This window comes from Pantherophis guttatus, chromosome 7 (assembly GCF_059756535.1).
Source record: "Pantherophis guttatus breed Tessera chromosome 7, ASM5975653v1, whole genome shotgun sequence".
Classification (NCBI taxonomy): Eukaryota; Metazoa; Chordata; class Lepidosauria; order Squamata; family Colubridae; genus Pantherophis; species Pantherophis guttatus.
Genome location: NC_142069.1, coordinates 52,343,668 through 52,364,728, shown reverse-complemented (window position 1 = coordinate 52,364,728; position 21,061 = coordinate 52,343,668). Strand labels below are relative to the sequence as shown.

At 41.5% G+C, this 21,061-nt stretch overlaps 1 protein-coding gene across 16 annotated transcripts in view; it reads right to left on the bottom strand.

Annotated features, from left to right (window-relative positions):
* LRIG3 (leucine rich repeats and immunoglobulin like domains 3) overlaps positions 1–15,422 on the bottom strand; it is a 219,267-nt gene extending 203,845 nt beyond the window's left edge. For 7 of the 16 annotated variants that reach the window (XM_060694692.2, XM_060694694.2, XM_087873205.1 and 4 more), the window contains exon 1: positions 14,795–15,389. In XM_060694692.2, the coding sequence (XP_060550675.1) occupies positions 14,795–14,994 (200 nt within the window). In that variant the 5' untranslated portion in view covers positions 14,995–15,389. Of the gene's footprint in view, positions 1–14,794 lie in introns of all 16 variants that reach the window. The other 9 variants (XM_060694691.2, XM_060694690.2, XM_060694693.2 and 6 more) reach the window with 6 other exon arrangements.
* Positions 15,423–21,061: the final 5,639 nt, after the last annotated feature.

Sequence of the window (21,061 nt, the reverse complement as noted above, 5' to 3'; positions counted from 1 at the left end):
GGAATAAAGATAATCAAAATGAACAAAAGATTGAAACTCAGGCCAAGCAGATGGAGATGGAGGTAATGGAAAAACGACAAGTTATAGAGGGCTTTTTGGATGAGCCGCTTTTGGATTCTCCTTCAGAGGCTATAGCTGGATTACCTATAAATAGAGAGGCGGCTTTGGATCTCGATTTGATGTCTTATCAAGTTAAAGACCAGCATGTAATTCAATCAGCTGACATACAAGTCCTAGAAAGGCAACCAGGGTGGAGACCTAAACCACAACAAGTTAAGAAAAGAAGAAACAGGTTCTACAAAACTAAAAAATTTTAAACTACAATTATTATTTTTTTAGCCAACAGACTAATGCCAGTTATTTAAGAAACGATTAAATAAAATAAGCGGGATTTATAGAAGGCTGATATATGAAAATACAGTTGAGGCAAATTACAGACTTATACTATTTTGAGAAGAATAACAGATCTCTGCAGTGCTGGTGTTTTTAGGATGTGGAAGATGGCCTGTGATTGAGCGGATTGGAACTTTCTATTTTGGACTCTCTGAAAAATGGATTACGTATATGTTGAGCTATAAGGCAAAAGAACTATGGAATTGGGGCATGCAGATGATCTGGCTGTTACCCTAACGTGATTGTCGGAATTAATAATCTAGACAAAAGACATCACAGAAGATATCATATGGGATATAAGTATAAAGTCACTCGGGGTTTTTTTTATATATACAGAAATACTTATTAATGATGGGGGCAGATGGTAATTGAAGATACTGAAAATACTGTTGGAAGCAGGACTTGATGTTACCCTAACATGGTCGATGGAATTAACAATCTAGTTGAAAGACATTACAGAAGATACTATATGGAATACAAATTTAAAGTCATATGAGGGTTTTACTTATATATGGAAATATCTTTTAGTGATATGGGCAGAAGAATAAAGATATTAAATATATTATGTATGGTAGACCTGTAGGAAAGTAGGTGAAATAAAATTGATATGGTATAAGGTGATAGGTAACGTTACTGACTGCTTAGTTTAGGAAAAGGGATGTTATGTTTAGATATTAATATACTTAAAAGATTTGAATTAAGAGATATATGTATGGGGGTGGAGGAAATGGGTAGATTGTGAGCAGAATAAATGCCAAATTAGGATCTATTATATAGTTTTATAGCCGAATGCTGTTTTGAAATGTATAGTATACGGGGGACATAATAATAATGTTAGAAAGAAATGCTAAGCACATAGGGGGTGGTGTAAAAGGGTGGTAAAGTATTATATAATGTGATATTAATTTGGATTTCATCTTGTAGAAGCCATGGGGAGAGGGAGGGGGGTTAGGGAGCGGGGGGGGGAAGGGGGAAAAATTTGTATTTGAAAAACTTTTTCAATTAAAAAAAAAAAAAAGATGCCATCAGTTGGTACAATCTTCCAAAGAGAAGACTCTTCTTTAAGCTTTTCAGAGAAATATGCAGAGACCTTGCTTTCCTGGATGTGGAAAATGCAAAGGACATCTTGAAACATTGCCTTTTTATTAAGAAACGTAGTGAAGTTTTTCACAGCAGCAAGCCTCTATGTACATATCTAGACAGATGTTGAACTCTTTGGAATATATATGTAAAATGAATGAAAATGTAGAGCACTTTGTTAATTTCCCATAAGGCTCCGAAGAAAAGAACCAAAGCTTTGGATTCAACACCACTACAACAACTTTACAACTATGCATATCCTAACTATGATGTAGTGTAAGAAGCCAAGATTAGACACTAAGGATTGAATTGGCTTTACACATGATACTGCATTTTTTTACAAACGAAAGCATATACTATTGTCACTGAATCATGGAGAGGAAAAAGCTCAGGAACCTGAGTTTCATTCATGTAATATTAAATAATTTCTTGTTGTATTTGAATGTTGGGACTGAAAACAGAAACCCTCATTCAAATCCTCAGTCTTACTTCAACTTCTGAATACCAACTCCTGAATTTCCTCATTTCCTTACATGTAGGGACAGATGTTAGTTTTACCCTTCACAATTCTTGCATTAGAATAATGAAAAATTTTTAGAAAGTATCCATGTTATTCAAATGCTCAAGTCATTGTTATCAGAAAATATTAACAATATATATGATGAACTCAAATCTGAACAAAATGTTGGTAAAGAAATAGAGCAACCTAATAGTATGCCCCAAGGTTCATAAAACTCAGTAATTTCAGAAACACTCTTCACAAAGCACACTTATGGAATTGACTGAGTGTATTCATTTTAAGTGTATTATCTTTTTTCTTGAAAATTATGAAATCTAGTTAGTTATTTAAAATGCAAATCCAGCAACATATTCTTAATCAATCCCCACTGAGACTTTTAGAGTTGCTAATTCAGCAGAAAGAAGGAAAGCTAAAAAACAAAGAGGTAGGCTGTAGCTGTTTTAAGACACAGGTCCAATGTGACTCATAAATCAGCCTGCTGTGTTCAGATTCTAGTCTGGAAAATACTGCAGAACAGCTGTGAAAACTATCCAAACATTTTTCCCCCTCTAGCAATTCTGGTAAGGACTAGAGCATTTAGAAAATGTAAATACTGAGATGTAATGCAAAACACTAGTAGAAAGCATCCTTTGGATTTCCTTCCCTGTCTCACTGACAGACTTAACATTCCTAGACAAATTTTGATAAAATAATCTAAAATTCCAAAGAGAACTGAAAAACATCAAAGATGTTGGGCAATTATTCAGATTTTCTCTTCTTTTCCCATATGGCTGCTAAACTTTAAACCTAACAAAAGCTACATTCTTAAAATATGGAGTGTGTTTATGAATTCTTAAACCTCTATGCTAAAGTTGGACTGCAGATTTTTTTAAAAAATAAATTATTATAAACACTCACTTCTTTTGAACAGTCTTAGCTTTATTTTTAGTATATCCATATATCGTTACTGAAAGCCTACATTAAAGCTGTGTTAAAACTGGCTGTTTTCCACTACCCATTTTGCTATGTCAATCACAATTATAAGAGTAACCACAATGCTGACAACGTGTAAAGATAATTTCAGCCTTCCAAGAACCAGAAACCTTCAGAGCTTCCAAAATTTAAAAAATAATTATTTCAATATTTGTACTTACATTTGTTCCTACTGTAGGAAGTTAGCACCCACCCCTTTCCTGGAAGAGTGAAATATTTTAGGAAATATGAAAAAGGCAGAATATTATATTTCTCTGGATGAGAAATATGAGAAGCATATTTTACAGACAAAGCAGCTCCCACCTTCCTGCCCCCCACCCTTTGTCAATGGGCCATTAAGGCCTGGGCCAGTCTACTCTACATAACAAAGATCTACCTCCTTCAGGCAGAGCCATAGTAGGAATTGCCAAAGATAGGATTAGCCCTCTACACAATAGCAGCAGAAACTCACCACATGTGACCTGGGAAGCACATGTGACCATCAGCCAGCAAGGCCCCCACCCCCTGGGAGTCTGACAACCAATCAGGATACTCTTTCTGGGCCCCAGGAAGTTCAAAGCCAGAGAGAGCATAAAACCTGAAAAACTCGCTGTATCTGCCCCTTTTCTGTTCAGGAACTCAAGCCATGTGATCCTGTCCACCATTAAACCATCTTTCCAAGCAGTCTCCATGTTTCCAGTGTCTGTTTCCCCACTTGGAGCAGAACCTAGAAGGATGTTTCTTCCAACAATTGGCGAGCCAGTGGGACTCCAAGCTAACTTAACCAATGGACCAGGACCAGGTAAGCCTCCCTTGCTAGCAGCAGACCCATTGAGTCTGTGGGTATGTTTTCCTGGACCTTGGCCATTTGGAACTAGGTTTTAAAGGGGTTTTGAGTTTGAGCTCAAAGGCTGCTTGGAAAGAAGGTGAGTACCTCTAAATTTTAATTTTAAAGTATGGAAAAGCATGGGAAATTTGTGTATGCCTGCATGTGTGTGAGTGAAGGCCCTTCTCCCAATCACAGTTGGATCTTGCTTCCTCTGTGCATTTCCTAACCGCAGAAAGACTAACAGTCTGGAGAGCATGGGGGTTTTGCCAGAGCACAGGACCTTCTGTTAGGGAAGGAGGAAGTGTGTGTGCGGGATTCCACCTGGAAAACAGTCTGATTTCACCTCTTTGAGTGACCTCTAGCCGCACCTCTGCCTACTCCTAGCTCCACCGAGCCATGACCAGTAGGATAGAGAAAGCAAGGGGGGGTCACCAAATGTGGAACTTTGTGTTTAAAGGGAATGGAAGCCGAGTGAAAGCCAAGCGTGTAAAGGGGGGGGGTAATAAAATTGTGAAAGGGAAACCCGGTTTTGTCCAGCCCAGACACGGGGCGAGCGTGTGTGTGTGAGAGGAGGTGCCAGTACCACCTGCTGGGGTCAGCAGGTCCTCCCGGATCCCCTTTTTGGATCCGAAAATCTACGGCGATTCCCTAAGAGGAAGGGGCCCATACTTCGTAAGGGAATCGAAGTCCTTCCCAGAGCTTTTTCTCTGAAAACTGATGGCGTGCCACCTGGCTAAGTCGAAGTGATCCTTCTGGAGAAAAGGAAAGGGTCATGGGTAGCGATAGTTCGCGGGTGGCGGGAACCCCTGTGGAAGAAATGCTCGCGGCCTGGGACGCCAGGCGTCCCAGGATAAAAGGAAATTAGGAAAATTGTGTCAAAAATGGGCTTTGCTAAGAGATAACACCGGGAGACAAATTTGGCTAAATAAAGGTACTTAAAAGAAAAGGGAAATATATAAATAGGAATGTTGGGGGGTTTTTTGTTTGTTTTGTTTTGTGTTTGTTTGTTTGTCTCTCTGTCTTCTATGCAACCACGTGGTATGTTTAAGATTTGTGCCTTCCCTAATTTAACTGAGATTTATGGCGGGAATGATCAGTGTGTGTGAAATCTCAGAGTTCTGTTTTCTTCTCTTTATCTTCCTTGTTTTATGTGTGTGTGTCTTAAGTCTTTGTGCACCCTCGAGGTAATTGTAACTGTAAAATGTATCTGATATCTAGAGACAAGAATTTTAAATTGTTAGAAAAGAAAAGAAAAAAAGGTTGAAACAATGAAAAATGGGAGAGAGAGAGAAAAAAAGAAAGAGCCTTTGCCCTGTGTTTGTCTGGCCAACAAAGACAGAGTAAGGAGACATTTTATTTCTGGTTTTTTTTTTCTCCTTCCCTCTCTGTATCTTAAAGTAACAACTCAAGTTTATGAGGAAACGTTTTAAGTTCATTTACAAGAAAAAAAATCAGTCTTGCATTTACTGTATGTGTTTAAATGGGTTTACCTGTTCATCTCTTTCCTGAAGCATGTGAATCCAGTTTTTTCTTATCTGTTGTGTCTCCATTTTGTTGAAACTGTATCATCTGTTTAGTAACTGCAATACTGTTGTGTTCTTTCTTTTCAAACTCTGCAAGCTATCTACCCCCCCCCATCTGTAATCCTGTTACAATGCCTTTTCTGGGAAGATTACCCACAAAAAGGGGGAGGGGACCCTGTTCTAATGTCTTTCAGCCCTGCACAAAGGACTCTGCAACCTGTGGAAGCAGAGCACATGGATCCAGATGCTGCCTCCAAAGGAGACCTTCCATCAGTTTGAACCAGAAATTGGGTTTGAATCCAGCCTCCACTGAAAGTCATCACAGCAACCAGAGTGGAGCAGATCTTCCCAAACCTGACTGACCAGCCTTACCACCAAGCATTTTACCAGCAGACATGAAAGAAAAGACCCTGAGATGTACAACACCAAAAGACTCTTTTCAATCCTCAGAAGACAGCTGGAAAGACTATGGGGAGGGTGGAAATTCATTGTAAGGTTTTCTTTCTTGTCTCATTTATATTGTAATCAGTTTATTGTAAGAATTGTATTTGAGAGTGATTGCCACAGCAAGTTATGTACACTCTAGATTTCTGTCTGGTGGAGAGGAGAAATATGTCCAAAATGTTTGCATTGTCTGTATTGTAAAAGTAGCTGCATACACATGCACACACAGAGAGACACACTATTCAGAATTAGATTGAAACTATTTCCTTCGCTTACCTCCACACAAAGCTTCTCCTAGATTGATTTTTGCTCTGTAGCACTAAAAGCCCAAGTAGTCTTATCTCCCTGCTAATTCCATGGGGAAGGAAGCAATACCCCTCAGGCAATTCCCTCACTTGAAGAGATAGCAGGAAAGTGATCTTCAAAACCCAAGCCCTGACTGTGACTCACAAATGATGCTGCCCAGTTGCCCAGTAAAGAAAGATATATTGCACTGGTGGTCTCATGAGTAGAAATCCCAGGGCTCATTATGTGTAACACCAAAAAAAAAAGAAAAAAAGAATGGATATTGTACACTGGCTAACCTCAATTTGGACTCACAAATCCTGGATGCAATAAAGAGCTAGGGCAGGTTCAGTAATCAACCCATGAAATGGGCAGCCTGTAATTTAAAGGAAAATCATGGCTGTGAAAAATTTTGGGACATGTGTTTGCTTGATACCTGACTGGAAGCTCACAGAAAGTAATATCTGAAATCTGAAATTAATTAGCATAAAAATTGGATACTGTAAAATTCTTTTCTCCTGAAAGAACTTTTCTCCTCACTGCTAGACCTTCATGGTTGAAAGCTTTCAAGAGCCACTGAAGGAATCCTTTTCTGTTGCCTCTATCAATGCCTCCCCTTTGCATTAGAAAATTAAAAGCACCCATTAAGGCTCCCTGATCTGATCAATTTTAATCTTTTGCCAAGAACTTGTTTCAAAACTCACGTTTTGAAAAAAAAAAGTAGGGATTATAGGAAGTTAGCACCCACCCCTTTCCTGGAAGAGTGAAATATTTTAGGAAATATGAAAAAGGCAGAATATTATATTTCCCTGGATGAGAAATATGAGAAGCATATTTTACAGACAAAGCAGCTCCCACCTTCCTGCCCCCCACCCTTTGTCAATGGGCCATTAAGGCCTGGGCCAGTCTACTCTACATAACAAAGATCTACCACCTTCAGGCAGAGCCATAGTAGGAATTGCCAAAGATAGGATTAGCCCTCTACACAATAGCAGCAGAAACTCACCACATGTGACCTGGGAAGCACATGTGACCATCAGCCAGCAAGGCCCCCACCCCCTGGGAGTCTGACAACCAATCAGGATACTCTTTCTGGGCCCCAGGAAGTTCAAAGCCAGAGAGAGCATAAAACCTGAAAAACTCGCTGTATCTGCCCCTTTTCTGTTCAGGAACTCAAGCCATGTGATCCTGTCCACCATTAAACCATCTTTCCAAGCAGTCTCCATGTTTCCAGTGTCTGTTTCCCCACTTGGAGCAGAACCTAGAAGGATGTTTCTTCCAACACTACCAACCATCCAGCATTTATTTTATCTAGAACTCTGAATATGAAAATAAAAAAGTGCTGTCTCCCCCCAAGATATACAAAGAAAAAGGTTCAACTGAGCAAAACTGACATATATTTACAGGGTAAGCCTTTGTCAATATATGTAGGAAGAATGTTTCTTGAACTTAATGGTTCAACACATGCACACATCCCACTAAGTTCAAGAAACATTCTTCCTATGTATTCAAAAAATGGCCTGGAATTTCAACTTAACACTGTGGGGTTACACTGTGACTAATTATATTATCAATAATAAATATATAAAGTAAATTTCTCTTAGTGTTCTTTATTTCTTCTCCCCCCCCCCTCTCTCTCTCTCTCTCTCTCTCTCTCTCTCACACACACACACACACACACACACGTTATATGCATGTGGATGAGTGTGTGCAGGTTTAACAAATCAAATCCACTGTAATCAGCATTTTCTATTCACTAAAAACTTAAATTAAATGAAAAATCTAGGATTTCAATACAAAAACAAACCAAATGCTTTTTTGTTCTTTTATCACCCAGGGTTTCCATTTATTGCCAATATATCATGACATTGCTCACAAACTGGGTAAACTATGATCAGTACTAAAAGCAAGAACCAATTTTGTTTAGTTGTTAACATTTGAGGGTTCCTGGGACAAGAGCAAAAGGAGGCAAGTGGGGAGGGGGGGTGGAAGAGCCAGTTTGCTAGCTTTTCTTAAAGGCATGAAAAGCAAGCAATGAACAGTAACTGCCGAAGGTATTTAATTTTAACAAAAGAAATTTGTCACAAAATCTACAAGACCACATGGTCTGATGGCACTTAGAAAGATGTTACCCAGTCAGTTTCAGAACAAGTGACACAGCTCCCCATGAGTGATCACAGCAGGGCTCCTTACAAAAGGCCGAGTGCTTATTTATACAAGTGGAGCCCATTTTTCACACTTCTTGTAAAGGAATGTGAACGTACATATGGACAATTTGCCTCTCCAGGGGAAATCCAATTAGAAAGCTTCCATTGGTGCTGCAACCACAAAAGATCTCTTTGTTTTAACAGACACTAAATTAACTGTCACCAAGATACCTATATCTTGTTCTTATTTTGGTTAATCCACCATCCATTTGAAAAGAATTTTTATTTTAAGTTTTAAGTCCTAATTAGTGAATTATTAGCTACACATCTCTATGCTGGTTTTACTGGTTTCTTACAAGTAAAATTGGTTATCCAGGAAATTGGTTATCCAGGAAAACTAGTATATGGTTATTGCTTTTCCTCTTTCTAAATAAAAGACCTAAAATATCCATAAACAGCCAGACTGCCTTACTAAACTATCCCTCAAATCAAACCTGACTCCTTAAGACTTCATGGACACATCTATGCTGTTTTCTTCTGTTTTCTGCTTAAGTACCTGAGGTGTTTCAGTGGGACTGGGAGACATTCAGACAGCTGGATTTTATATTTTCAGAAATGGGAGGGGGGAAAAACATTGCATATTTGTCTCTTCTTCCCAGAAATCCTTAAGAGTCCTGGTGCAACCTGACACTACTGAAAGCACCTGAAAAGGCTCTATTTGCATGTCTATAGTCTACTCCCACATTCCATCTGTAATAAAATACAGACATGGTTGAACATCTGCCAATTTTTCTCTCTCATTTGGTTTTCTAGTATAGTTTGTTTTTTAAAAAAATCAGGGAGAGAAAGATCTTGCCTGATAAAGAGTGCTTAAACTGCACCTTTTGTGAATCAATACTTATAATAAACCTTGAAAAGCTTTTGTTCAAATGTTGTATACAATTAGGTTTACCATATAGGGACTGGTTTTGGGCCTCTTTGCTATCATCTAGAAGTTTTCTGGATATTTACAATCTACATATAGCTTTTAATAAAATGATTTTTTTTAAAAAAAGGTATTTAAAAAACCAATTATTCAAGATAATCTTTACATCACTTGTTATTAACAAATAAATATTTATTTTCTGTTTACATTCTTTGAATTTCCTTTCTCTAAGGCTACAATTCATATATTTACTAGGAACAAGAGTTACTGCATACAGGGGAATTTACATTTGAGTAGACATTTACAACTATAATCATACATAGTTGATCCCATATGACTTACCCATATGGTATGAATACACCAGTGTCTTTTTTTTTTCAATAAACAAAGACAATTTCCAGAAGAGCCAATTGAACAGAATTAGCCACAACTAATTGAAAGACTTCCTATTTTAAATTCTTTACTAGCTTCTGAACTGAAATAGAAAATTAATATTTGTAGAACTGATTGAAATGACAACAGATACAGAACAATTATACAACACTAGTACATTTCAATTCTTTGCTGACTTTAAACAAATATTAACCATTAAGATTATTTTTTTTTAATTTGCCGCCCTTCTCCGGAGACTCAGGGCGGCTTACAATGTGTTAAGCAATAGCCTTCATACTTTTGTATATTTATACAAAGTCAGCTTATTGCCCCCACAAACTGGGTCCTCAATTTACCTATCTTAGAAAGGATGGAAGGCTGAGTCAACCTTGAGCCTGGTGAAATTTGAATTTACAGTAATTGCAGACAGCTGGTGTTAATCACAATGCTATCAGTCTGCTGAGCCACCAGGCCCTTTGTATAAGAAATCCCTACAGAATTAAACAATATCAAAATTATTGTGTCCATCCCTCAAGGAAATATAGACATATTAATTTATCCCATTCTTAACAGAAATCTAAGTCAGAAGGAGAGGGTGCGTAGTGTATTACAGAAACTAATAGAGCAATTAAATAATATCACATGGACAAAAATTATTTAGAATCCTTTACTTTTCCCATACAGTTCTCAGCATGCAAGATTGTTGCTCAGGAACCATACTGGACCCAGTTAGTTTAAATGCAAATAGAATTTTTTTCTGTATCAGAAATAGGGAGAAAATTAATATTTTTAGATTTCAGCTCCCATTGTCCACAACTGCTGATTAACAGTCATGGTGTTCACAATAAATCCATGTGAATATAGCATTTATTTTCTCCCTTACATTAGGTATTCTTGATCTTATTGCTTCTAAAAATTTGTACTGGCCCTAATTTAGATTTGCCCTTTAGTTTTCAAACGATAAGCAACTCTTGCCAAATAGTTATTTTAATCTGCCACTAGATAACATCCAAATCAAATAATAGAGTTTCTGGCACCTTAAAGACTAACAAGTGAATTACTAAGTTAAAAATTATATTCCAGTTTAAAGTGTATGCAATAATAGATTTCTTACCATGTTTCCCCATAAACAAGACCCTGTCTTATATTTTTTTGAACCCTGAAATAAGCGCTTGGCCTTATTTTCAGGGAGGCCTTATTATTTTGGGGCGCGTGGAACAAGATGGGGCTCCTCTTGCCATGTTACCTGACTTCCAGCTCCATCGTGTTTCTCGCCATTGTGTGCAGGGAAACAAGTTGTACTGAAAAAAAAACTTATTGCAAGTTTGAGAAGTTGGAATTAATTGATTGAACTCGCGAGAATGTTATTTTTACGGTACAACTTGTTTCCCTGCACACAATGGCGAGAAACACGATGGAGCTGGAAGTCAGGTAAGACAGCAAGATGAGCCCCATCTTGCTCCATGCGCCCCAACAACAGCCTGGCTGTTTCCCTTCCCCGCCGTCTTTTTATCAAGTGGGGTGGCAGGTGGGGAGGGGTGGGGCAGGGGAGAAGCGAGACACATGGAGCAAGATGGGGCTCCTCTTGCCATCTCTTCTCCCCTCGCCGGGCATGTCAGGGCTTCCTGCCCCTCGCTTAGCCATCCGCCCCCTTTATCGATGCAATTTGGGGGTGGCAGGTGGGGAGCGGTGGGGCAGGGGAGAAGCAAGATGTGTGTCTTACCTGACTTCTAGCTCCGTCACGTTTCTCACCATTGTGTGCAGGGAAACAAGTTGTAAAAAAAAAGTCTCACGAGTTCGAGAAGTTGGAATTAATTGATTGAATTTGCGAGAAGTTTTTTTTTTTACGGCACAACTTGTTTCCCTGCACACAATGGCAAGAAATGCAACAGAGCTGGAAGTCAGGTAAGACACGCGTCTCGTTTCTCCCCGCCCCACCCCTCCCCACCTGCCACCTCCAACTTGCATCAATAAAGGGGGCGGGTGGCTAAGCGAGGAACAGGAAGCCCTGCCATGCCCAGCAAGTGGGGGAGAAGGGATGGAAAGAGGAGCCCCGTCTCATTTCTCTCCCGCCCACCCCTCCCCACCTGCCACCCCCACCTACCACTCCCCCTCGCTGGCCGAGATCAGCAGGCCAGATTTGGTGAGCTGAACACACCACAGAGGAAAAGAATGTGAGAAATGGGGTCTCTCGCAGCGCCTCCTCTCTCTCTCTTCCTCCTGAGTGGTGGCAATGCATCCAGGTCACCGAATCTGGCCTGCTGATATTGGCCAGCAGTGGCTCTGACCCTATCATAGCCGGCAATGCTGTGGGCAAGAACTGGCCACGCCGATCCCGCTTCATGGCTGTGCAGACAGCGCCCGCACCAGCCGCTGCTCAGAGCTCTGGCACCAGTCCCCTCCCCCCCAGTCGCGGGTCAACAGGGCTAGGGCTGGCAAGAGTGCTGGTCCTGCCACTCTTTTTGCGGCCGCCACTAAGAGAAGGGGCGCGGTAACTAGGTTTTGCTGTAGCGGCCTCCATGAGGCCATTCTGTGTGAATGGCAGGTGCGTGTGGGGTGCGTGGGGCATGTTCCTCCCCGCTTTTTCCACCTCGCTTCACCTCATGCTGTTTGCATGGGAAGCAACGAGGAGGTCAGAAACACATGGGGCGCATCGCTGGACCTCCTGTGTTTTTTGCAGCTGCAAAAGCGGCCACGGTTGCTGGAGGCGGAGGCTTGAGCGGCACCAGCGAAGCAGCTGCTTCATGAACAGTGGGATGGCCTGCTGTGACCATCGCACTGTTACTGTAGGTAAAAGGAGGGCGCGAGGTGCATTGCTGGGCCTGCCGCTCTTTTTGCAGCCGCCACTAAGAGAAAGGGTGCAGTAGCTAGGATTTGCGGTAGCGGCCTCCGCAAGGCCATTCTGCATGGAGGCAGGTGCGTGTGGGATGTTGTCCCCTTCCCCCCCCCCGAGAAAATGGCAAGGACCGGCTGCGCAGGCACTTCAAAGGCCTTATTTTGGGGGGAGGATTTATTTTAGTGCATGCGCTCAAAAGCCCAATTAGGTTTATTATCCGGAGAGGTCTTAGTTTCAGGGAAACACGGTAATTGTTATGTATCATACAAATGAGCATTTTTTTTTTTGCTTTTACTTGAAAGGCTAAGTTGGTTACTCCTTTCTCATTTCCTACATGTTCTGGTGCAACACATCAGAAGATCAACATATATAATCTTATCTTATTCAAGTTTGGAACCATATTTCCAATACAGAGACAGACCAACACTTGTAAACAGCTAGACTAATTTTCTCTGCCCTCATGAATTCTAGTACTGGTATTTTGTATTACAATTACCACAATCCTTAGCTACCTATGTATATTAACTATATGTGATATATAAATTGCATTTACGTTGAGTATACAAAGTTGAGGGAAATTCATGTGCCTTCTTCAGAGTTGCATGAACAGACTTCTTTATCAAGGTATCTCCCATTTTAGGGTTTTGCAAAACATTTTTTAAAAAAACATTTCTTAAAAGATGAAACCCTAACAGGAAAAAAAAGATGCAAGAGTAACACTATCATCTTTCTACTGGAATAGATGTAGACTCAACACTGGCCTACAATCCACATTTCAATAATCATATATAAATCTATATTTTTTCCTCAGTTATCTAAACAACAACATCTATTCCCCATTCAAAAGACCATTACAATGTATAAAAATGGCAAGACCTTTTCCTGGAGTATTCAGATATTGATGCATCTCCAAGGCCTTGGCTCTAGAAAGAGGGGGGTATGCAGGATTTAAGGTCCTTTGGGAGATTCTGGCTTCCTTCAGTTAGTAGATTTGTTTTCTACTTTTAAGCTAACAATTTCTAACTCTTTTTCCAACTCAGCCAGAGGCAGCACAAACCAACAAATCACAACTGCAAGGAGCAACTCTTTGTTTTCATTCCTCTATCTTTTCCTTCTATGTATTCATGGCGATAGAGTTCTAAATAACTGCCCCAACCCAGGCAATCAGATGTCAGTAGAAACTGTCACCATTACTGCCTTTCATTTTTCAAACTGAGAAAAGGAAAGCCTTCCCTTGATCATTGACTTGCTCTTTCTTTCTAGACACAAAACAATTGGGGGACTGGTTCAAGCCCCAACTTCCATGGTGTCCCTAAGAGTAAAAAAGCTTTGCCAGACCACCTGGGCCATCCCCTTTCCGCAGAACTATTGAGAGGCACAAAATAAGTAAATTCCAGCTCCATTTACACACAATAGGAGATACCATAGTATCAGAGGTTGTTTCACATCTTAACTGCTTGCCTACCTTTGAGTGAAAGGACCATTTATATGATGCCTAAATGAGAAGTATATAAGTGAGTAACTGAACTGCTTCCAGGTGATGGATAAGAATTATGGGAACTGTTACCTTTCAACATGCTTGGAGTCTAAATGGGATGGCTTAACTGCCAATTCTATTGATGCTACTGCGAATCAGCAGCTAGGATTGTTCCCCATCAACTTTCTCCCTGCAACAGGAAGTACCAAGACAACACTAGACTGGATTAAAATGTTCTGGTTTGCTAAATCAATCATATTGTCAGGCCTTGCAGAACAGATAAACTGTCCATAAACTATCCACAAGGGTGCACACAAAGGGCTGAATCTTAGCCTAGTTGTGTAAATCCAGTCTTAAGGGCCAGAAAGGTGAAGGACAACTCTACAAAATTATCTCCAATCAATGACCTATAGCCATGATGGCGAACCTATGGCACGCGTGCCGCAGGTGGCACTTGGAGCCATATTGGTGGGCACATGAGGTCCCACCAGAAGTTGGCAAACAGGCCGTTTCCAGCCTCCAGAGGGCCTCCAGGGGGGTAGGGAAGGCCGTTTTTGCCTTCTCTAGGAGTCTGGGGGGAGCATAAAATGGGCCTACTGGGCCCACCGGGCCATCGTGTGCCAAAAGCGGGGGGAGCCCAGGGCGGCATGCATGAATGTGCAGGGGGCAGGGTGCATAGAATTATGGGTGTGGGCACACACACAGGCAACTTCCCCCCGCTTTTGGCACGCAATGGCAAAAAGGTTAGCCATCACTGACCTATAGTCTCCATCCACACAGCTCAGAAGCCAGGATCAGGCTGCAGAAGTCGACCGGAGAGATGGAAAGCGGAGACGTTTATGGGGAAGGGAACCATAGTGCTGAAGACTTAGTTCTAGTATCCTCTCCAGCGCCTCTATTTAGGGGGCTCAGCAGGGAAACCCTGAGCACCTCCTAGCACCGGAGATCCGCGCCTCAGACTCGTTGCCAGTGCCCACCCCACCCCCCACAGCAGAAAAGCGCCTGTACTCACAGCTGTACCGTCCTGCTGGGAAACAGCACGGGGAGTTCTCTCAGTCTGAGGCGGCTGCAATCCAGTCGTTCCCCCAGACAGCGGCAAGGAGCCGGGCATTCTTGGGCCAGTCCTGAGAAGAATAGACTGCAGCAGAAGAGCAGGAGTCCTAAAAGTGGCGGCGGCGGCTGTAGCACCCAGCGGTACACACAGGAACCCATGTCCGAAGCCCCTCGCGCGTTCAGCACCTGGGGCTTTCGGGCTGGGCGAACGGAGTGAAGTCAAGGCAGGGATCTGCCACTCTCAGGGCGCTGGGAGGTGTCGTTTCATTCCCTCCCCCACCCCCCCACCCCAGCAAATCTGCGGCCAAGTCTCCTCACCGTCCAACCAACTCTACTCGTTCGCCAAACTTTCTGCCGCTTCCCAGCGCCTGCCCTGACCGGCCGAGTCCGCCCCCTGCCATGTGATAACAACAAAACGGCGGGGCGGGGCGGATTGACTGGGGAAAGACGGGGGCGCCCAAGGGAAGTTTACTTCTGGCCGGGGAAGGGGGGGCGGCGATCGGACGGAACGTTTTGCAGGCAAATGCTGCTCGAACAAAAGCCGCGGAGCCATCTCAAGCCAAAGGAAGAAACTCAGATCCTCTTGTGCAAACGTACCAAACGTGCGCACAAAGAAGGTGACAGGGAAACTGAAGGTCCAGTCAATCTTAATGATCTAATCAATATATTGATTTTAGTAAAGATTTGAATTTTAAGACACACAAAACCAGGCACCACATAAATACTACACATGGAACAGTCCAGCGTACACATTCTGGAGAGAAAAAAGTTCCCCGAGGATGAGATCCAGCAGGAGTCCAAAAGCTTATAGACCAAAACTCTGGTCCTGGTGACCTAATCAGATTGGATCCTGCAAAATTTAAATTATTCAACATCTAAATACAGGTCATTCAATAGCAGTTGAATGATAAGTGCTCTTTCTGCTGGTATGAACCTGGGCTTGATTGGAAAGTTTTAAAACATCACAGCATTTCTTATCTTGAGTGTTGGCAAGGCAATGACTCATGAATAAGTGTTAATAGAGGCATTAAAACATTCACTTTAACATTCAAGAAAAGGAACTGGGCTTCAAAGGGCCTTAAATTATTGAGAATTTAACCTAATTAAAAAAAACCAAGAATACTAGAAATAAACTGCTCTTTTATTTGTATTTAAAAAATAATTTATATCAATGGGTAATATAATAAACTAAATGTATATTTTTAACATAAGGGGTTGTTACCATACAAAAGGATTTAATAACTTGGTTCTGTTCAGAATCTGATGGAACAGTTTATGCTACACTCAAAATAAACTTTTTTATACTCTAAAGCAGCTTTTCCTGAACAGAATATTACAGATGTCTACAATTTTCATCACTTAAAAACATCTTGGATCATATTGAACTGGGAATTATAAAAGTTGTAACTCCCAACTTGTAGTTTGGATCCCCAGGTCCAACCGCGAAGACTAAAACCACGCCATGTTCCCTTGGCGTTGCGTCCAAAGGTGGACACAGAATTGGACAAACTCATTGCACAGGGCGTCCTAGAACCTGTTGATTACGCCCCCTGGGAGACCCCAACCATCATCGCCATTAAGGCGGATGGTCCAATCCGAATCTGTGCAGACTACCGGGCTACTATTAATCAGGCATTGTTGTCACATGCTTATCCCGTTCCGGTAGTGCAGCATTTGCTACATTCCTTGGGAAGCGGGTCAGTCTTTGCCAAGTTAGATTTAGCACAGGCATACCAGCAGTTGCCTGTGGATGATGAGACGGCCACTGCACAGACCATTGTCACGCATCGGGGAGCCTTCCGATGCCGCCGCTTGCAATTTGGCGTGAGCGTAGCCCCGGGAATTTTCCAAAGTTTGATGGAGAGGCTCCTCCATGGAATTCCCGGAGTGCTACCATATTTTGACGATGTGCTGGTCTCTGCAACCAGCACATCTCAGCTGATGGACCGCCTTCGTTGTGTCCTGTCCAAATTTAGGAGTGTAGGACTCAAAGTTAAGAAATCTAAGTATAGCATTGCTGTACCTCAAGTTGAATTTTTGGGGTTCTTAATCGATCAGCAAAGGATGCGCTTGGCCGTATAGGCCCGGGTGCACGGCCGGAGCGTTTGGTTGAGTATATGATAGTGCAGCACACGACACCCTGCCCGGTCACGAACCGGAGCCCCGCAGAGTTACTTATGGGCCGGCGTTTACGGACCGTTTTGGATCGCTTGCATCCTCTATATGCCCCTAGTAAACCTCTGGACTCCCATAGTACAACCAGACCCTTCGGGGTGGGGGATTCAGTTTATGCCAGGAATTATGGGGGTTCACCGTTGTGGATTCCCGGACGGGTGATAGATGTAACCGGGCCATGTTCTTATAAAATAGATATGGGTCAAGGTAGAGTCTGGCATTGGCACCAGGATCAAATCAGGGCTAGGAAGGTGCCGCCTACCGAGCTTAGTGAACAGACGGACAGGGGTATGGATAGGGTTGAGCCGGGGTTTGGGGACACCCATTCTTCCGATTGGAATAACGAACCGTGCAATCCAACACCTACCAGTAGCAGAGGGGCAGTTCGAGAATACTCACCCAGGGTACAGGAAGACAGTCCAGGGCCAGCGCATGTTGATCCAGTTGAAGATCGGTCTGTGGAAAGTCCTAGGGGTAGGAATGTCCCTGTCCAGCCAGAACACCTGCCTAGGGCGAGCCCGAGGCGCTCAGGGCATCTCCGACATCGACCCGCATACCTCGAGGATTATGCATGCACCATTCCAGCGGAAAGGGGTGTTGTGTTCTGAGCATGCTCAAGAGAATTGGCCCCTGTGGGGATCCTTTATAATGTTGGATGTTCCTATTGATTAAGCCGTCTGACAGTTGGTATAAAAGAGCTGTCAGGCTGAGTTCGAGGTTCTTCGTATTGTACTTCTTCTGAATTGTGTTAGAGCTGTATCTGTGAGGTAAATAAATACTTATTGTTATAATCCACCTCTGTAATTCATCGTCTGCTCGAGAACACACCACAACTGATTTGGAGGGCAACAGATTTAAGAAGTATGGAATGAAAACTGAATTACGACATGTGACAAGTTTACATCATTTGTCATATTGTTGTATTGTAATTATATAAGGACAGGGGAGGCCAGGAAGTTGACATTTGAATAGTTTAATTTACTCATTGGAGGATAACAATGTTTCATATTCAGAAATATAAGTAATTCTATTAAAACAATATTTTAAAAATCAATTTCCAGATTTGCAGTTGTCAAGAAATAGTTTTAGCCTGATTAATTCAATCTGTATGGCATAGTAGATAAGGATGTTGATGATGTCCTCATTTCCTCCAATGTTCAGTTCCATGAACACAACCAATTAAAATGTTCAATAAAATTTTGATAAGTAATTGTATTTTATTTTGTTTTAATTATTTTTCAAAAGAGTTCGTGTTTTGAAAAACTCTGGTCCTGGAACAATTGCAACCTTGAAAATACATAATGGGTACCTACGAGACCGTCTTTTTCCACCAATAGCCTCCCACCGACCAGTTCGTTCTCACAGGGAGGGACTACTCAGGGTACCGTCAGTCAAATTATGCCGACTGGCGACTCCCAGGGGGAGGGCCTTCTCTGTGAGGGCTCCAACCCTTTGGAATGAACTGCCCCCTGAGTTACGAAATATCCCTGATCTCCGTGCTTTCCGCCATGCCCTCAAAACCCTGATGTTCCAACAAGCGGGGCTAAACATATGAACATGTGAATGTTTTTAAAATGTTATCTAATTTTAGGTTCTATTTAATTAGGCCAAGCTATGTTATAATAATAATTTTAATTAGCAATTTTATGATGTTTTGTGTATCTATATTTTTCTTGACCGTACACCGCCTTGAGTCCTACGGGAGAAAGGCGATATAGAAATATAATAAATAAATAAATAAATAAATAAATAAATAAATAAATAAATAAATAAATAAATAAATAATGGTGACAGAACTGTTTTTAATTGATTAAAACAATATTGCACTTTGATTAGCCATATTTCTTTCAGGTCAGACTTTTATAATTGCAACTTTGTCACAAAGAAGCCCAGCTACTAATCACCATATCAAAAATTGAGGCGCTGAGATATATGGGAGAGAGAATCTTTAAATGACCCTCAACCATTCCCTCACAGTTTATCTTACAGAATTGTTGGGTGAATATATAGAAATAGCACTTTGTGTACCATTATGGCCACATTGAAAAAAATGGAGAATTAAAATTCATGTTAAGTTTCCAAGTTTCTTCCAAGTAGATGGATGGATAAATGCATTTCATAGTTGTTATAGCTCACCCAAATCAAAGGGCTGGAGAATGGGAGGGGGTTAGAAAATTTTAAGATGATAAAAGTAATGATAATACAACAAGTTATTTAAAATAGTAATTAATAAATGAGTAATTGCTTTCTCTTCTCCACGATAAGCACAATGGGGTTGATTGTTGGATGACCTAAAACTGCTTTTTAAGATTTTCTAGAAAAAACGGGAAGCTTTATGAATCTCTTGGGATAAGATGCTTCTTTTAATTTTAAGAAGTAATTGCTATTGGAGTATTTATTTAGGCAATTCAATAGACTGCTTGTCAAAAGATACGTATAAACTTATTATAGAACATCCCCCCAAAAAGCTGGTCATAGGTTTGAGATGAAATGGCAACCATAGGTCAATGTTTACAAGTTACATTTAGTAATCAGGCATAGTCTAACACCCTCCACATTCAAGTGAATGGCATAAAGTGATGTAATTGAAAGATAGATTAAAAATGTAGACATTTAAATTTTCTTTTTGGCTTTGTTTTGCTTTGCTTTTTGTATGTTTCACATGATTGGAATATAAAATAAGTATATTAAGCCTTAATGAATTGTTGGAAGAAATGTCCATCTGGGTTCAATTCCAAGTAGGAAGAAAGACACTGGAAACATGGAGACTGTTTGGAACAATGCTTTAATGGTGGACAGGACCACATGGTTTGAGGTCCTGGGCAAAAAACAGCACATGGGTGAGAGAGGAAGAGAGATTTTATACCCTTTCTTGGGCCCTGCCTTGGAGCTTCCTGTTCCTGTGTAAGAAATGTACTCTGATTGGTTGTCAGACTCCCATGGGGCCATGCAGGGGTAACTTTGTAGGTTGTTTGGAGTCCCAGGCCTGGAAGTAGGAGGGCTAATCCTATCATGTCCTGAGGGCCATGTGTTTTGTGTTGTAGATAAGATGGCCCAGCCTTTGTCATATAGATAGATTGGCACCAAAATATCTGCTGGGGGGTGGGGGAGGAGGCAGGGAGCTGAGGTTCTGAGTTTATGTCTCTAGAAACATGTTTCTCCTTTAGGGAAAATACGATTTTCTGCCTTTTTAATATTTCCTACAATATTTCATTTCCTAGGAGAGAGATGAATGCTAACTTCCTACAGTATCTATGAAGCACCTATGATGTTGGAGTTGGAAAATTCTAGATCATAATTGGCTTTATTTATTTATTTATTTATTTATTTATTTATTTATTTATTTATTTATTTATTGGTTCGATTTATATGCCGCCCTTCTCCGGAGACTCAGGGCAGCTTACAATGCGTTAAGCAATAGCCTTCATACTTTTTGTATATAACTGCTTAGTAGGGCTTTCGCCCCCCCCCCCAAGCAGTGTTCTTTTTTTTATATACAAAGTCAGCTTATTGCCCCCACAATCCCGGTCTTCATTTTACCTACCTCGAAAGGATGGAAGGCTGAGTCAACCTTGAGCGTGGTGAGATTTGAACTTGCAGTAATTGCAGGCAGCTGGTGTTACTTAACAGCCATCATAGTTGCCATCAATGTTGCCATCATAGTTTAGCATGTCAACCAGTCAACCACTGGTTCTGTGGGCGTGGCTTATTTTGTGGGTGTGGCTTGGAGGTCATGTGACTAGGTGGGCGTGGCTAGCTGGTCAGAGTCATTTCTGGAAGGTCCTCGCACTTACGACCCGACTCATTTGTTTGCTTTTAACACTGATCAGCTGTAGGATGGCCCTTTGAAGTCCCGCGGCAAGAGTTTAAACAGTTTTTTTCCCTCTAGTCATCAGCTGGGACTCAGGAGGCAGCAATAGATTGGGGGTGGGACCAAATAAAAGGTAAGAATAACGTGGGTGGGAGGGCGGGGGGGGAGAACCGGTTCCGTGATGTCATATCGTCATAGCTACTGGCTCGGCCGAACCAGACCAAACTGGGAGGAACCCAC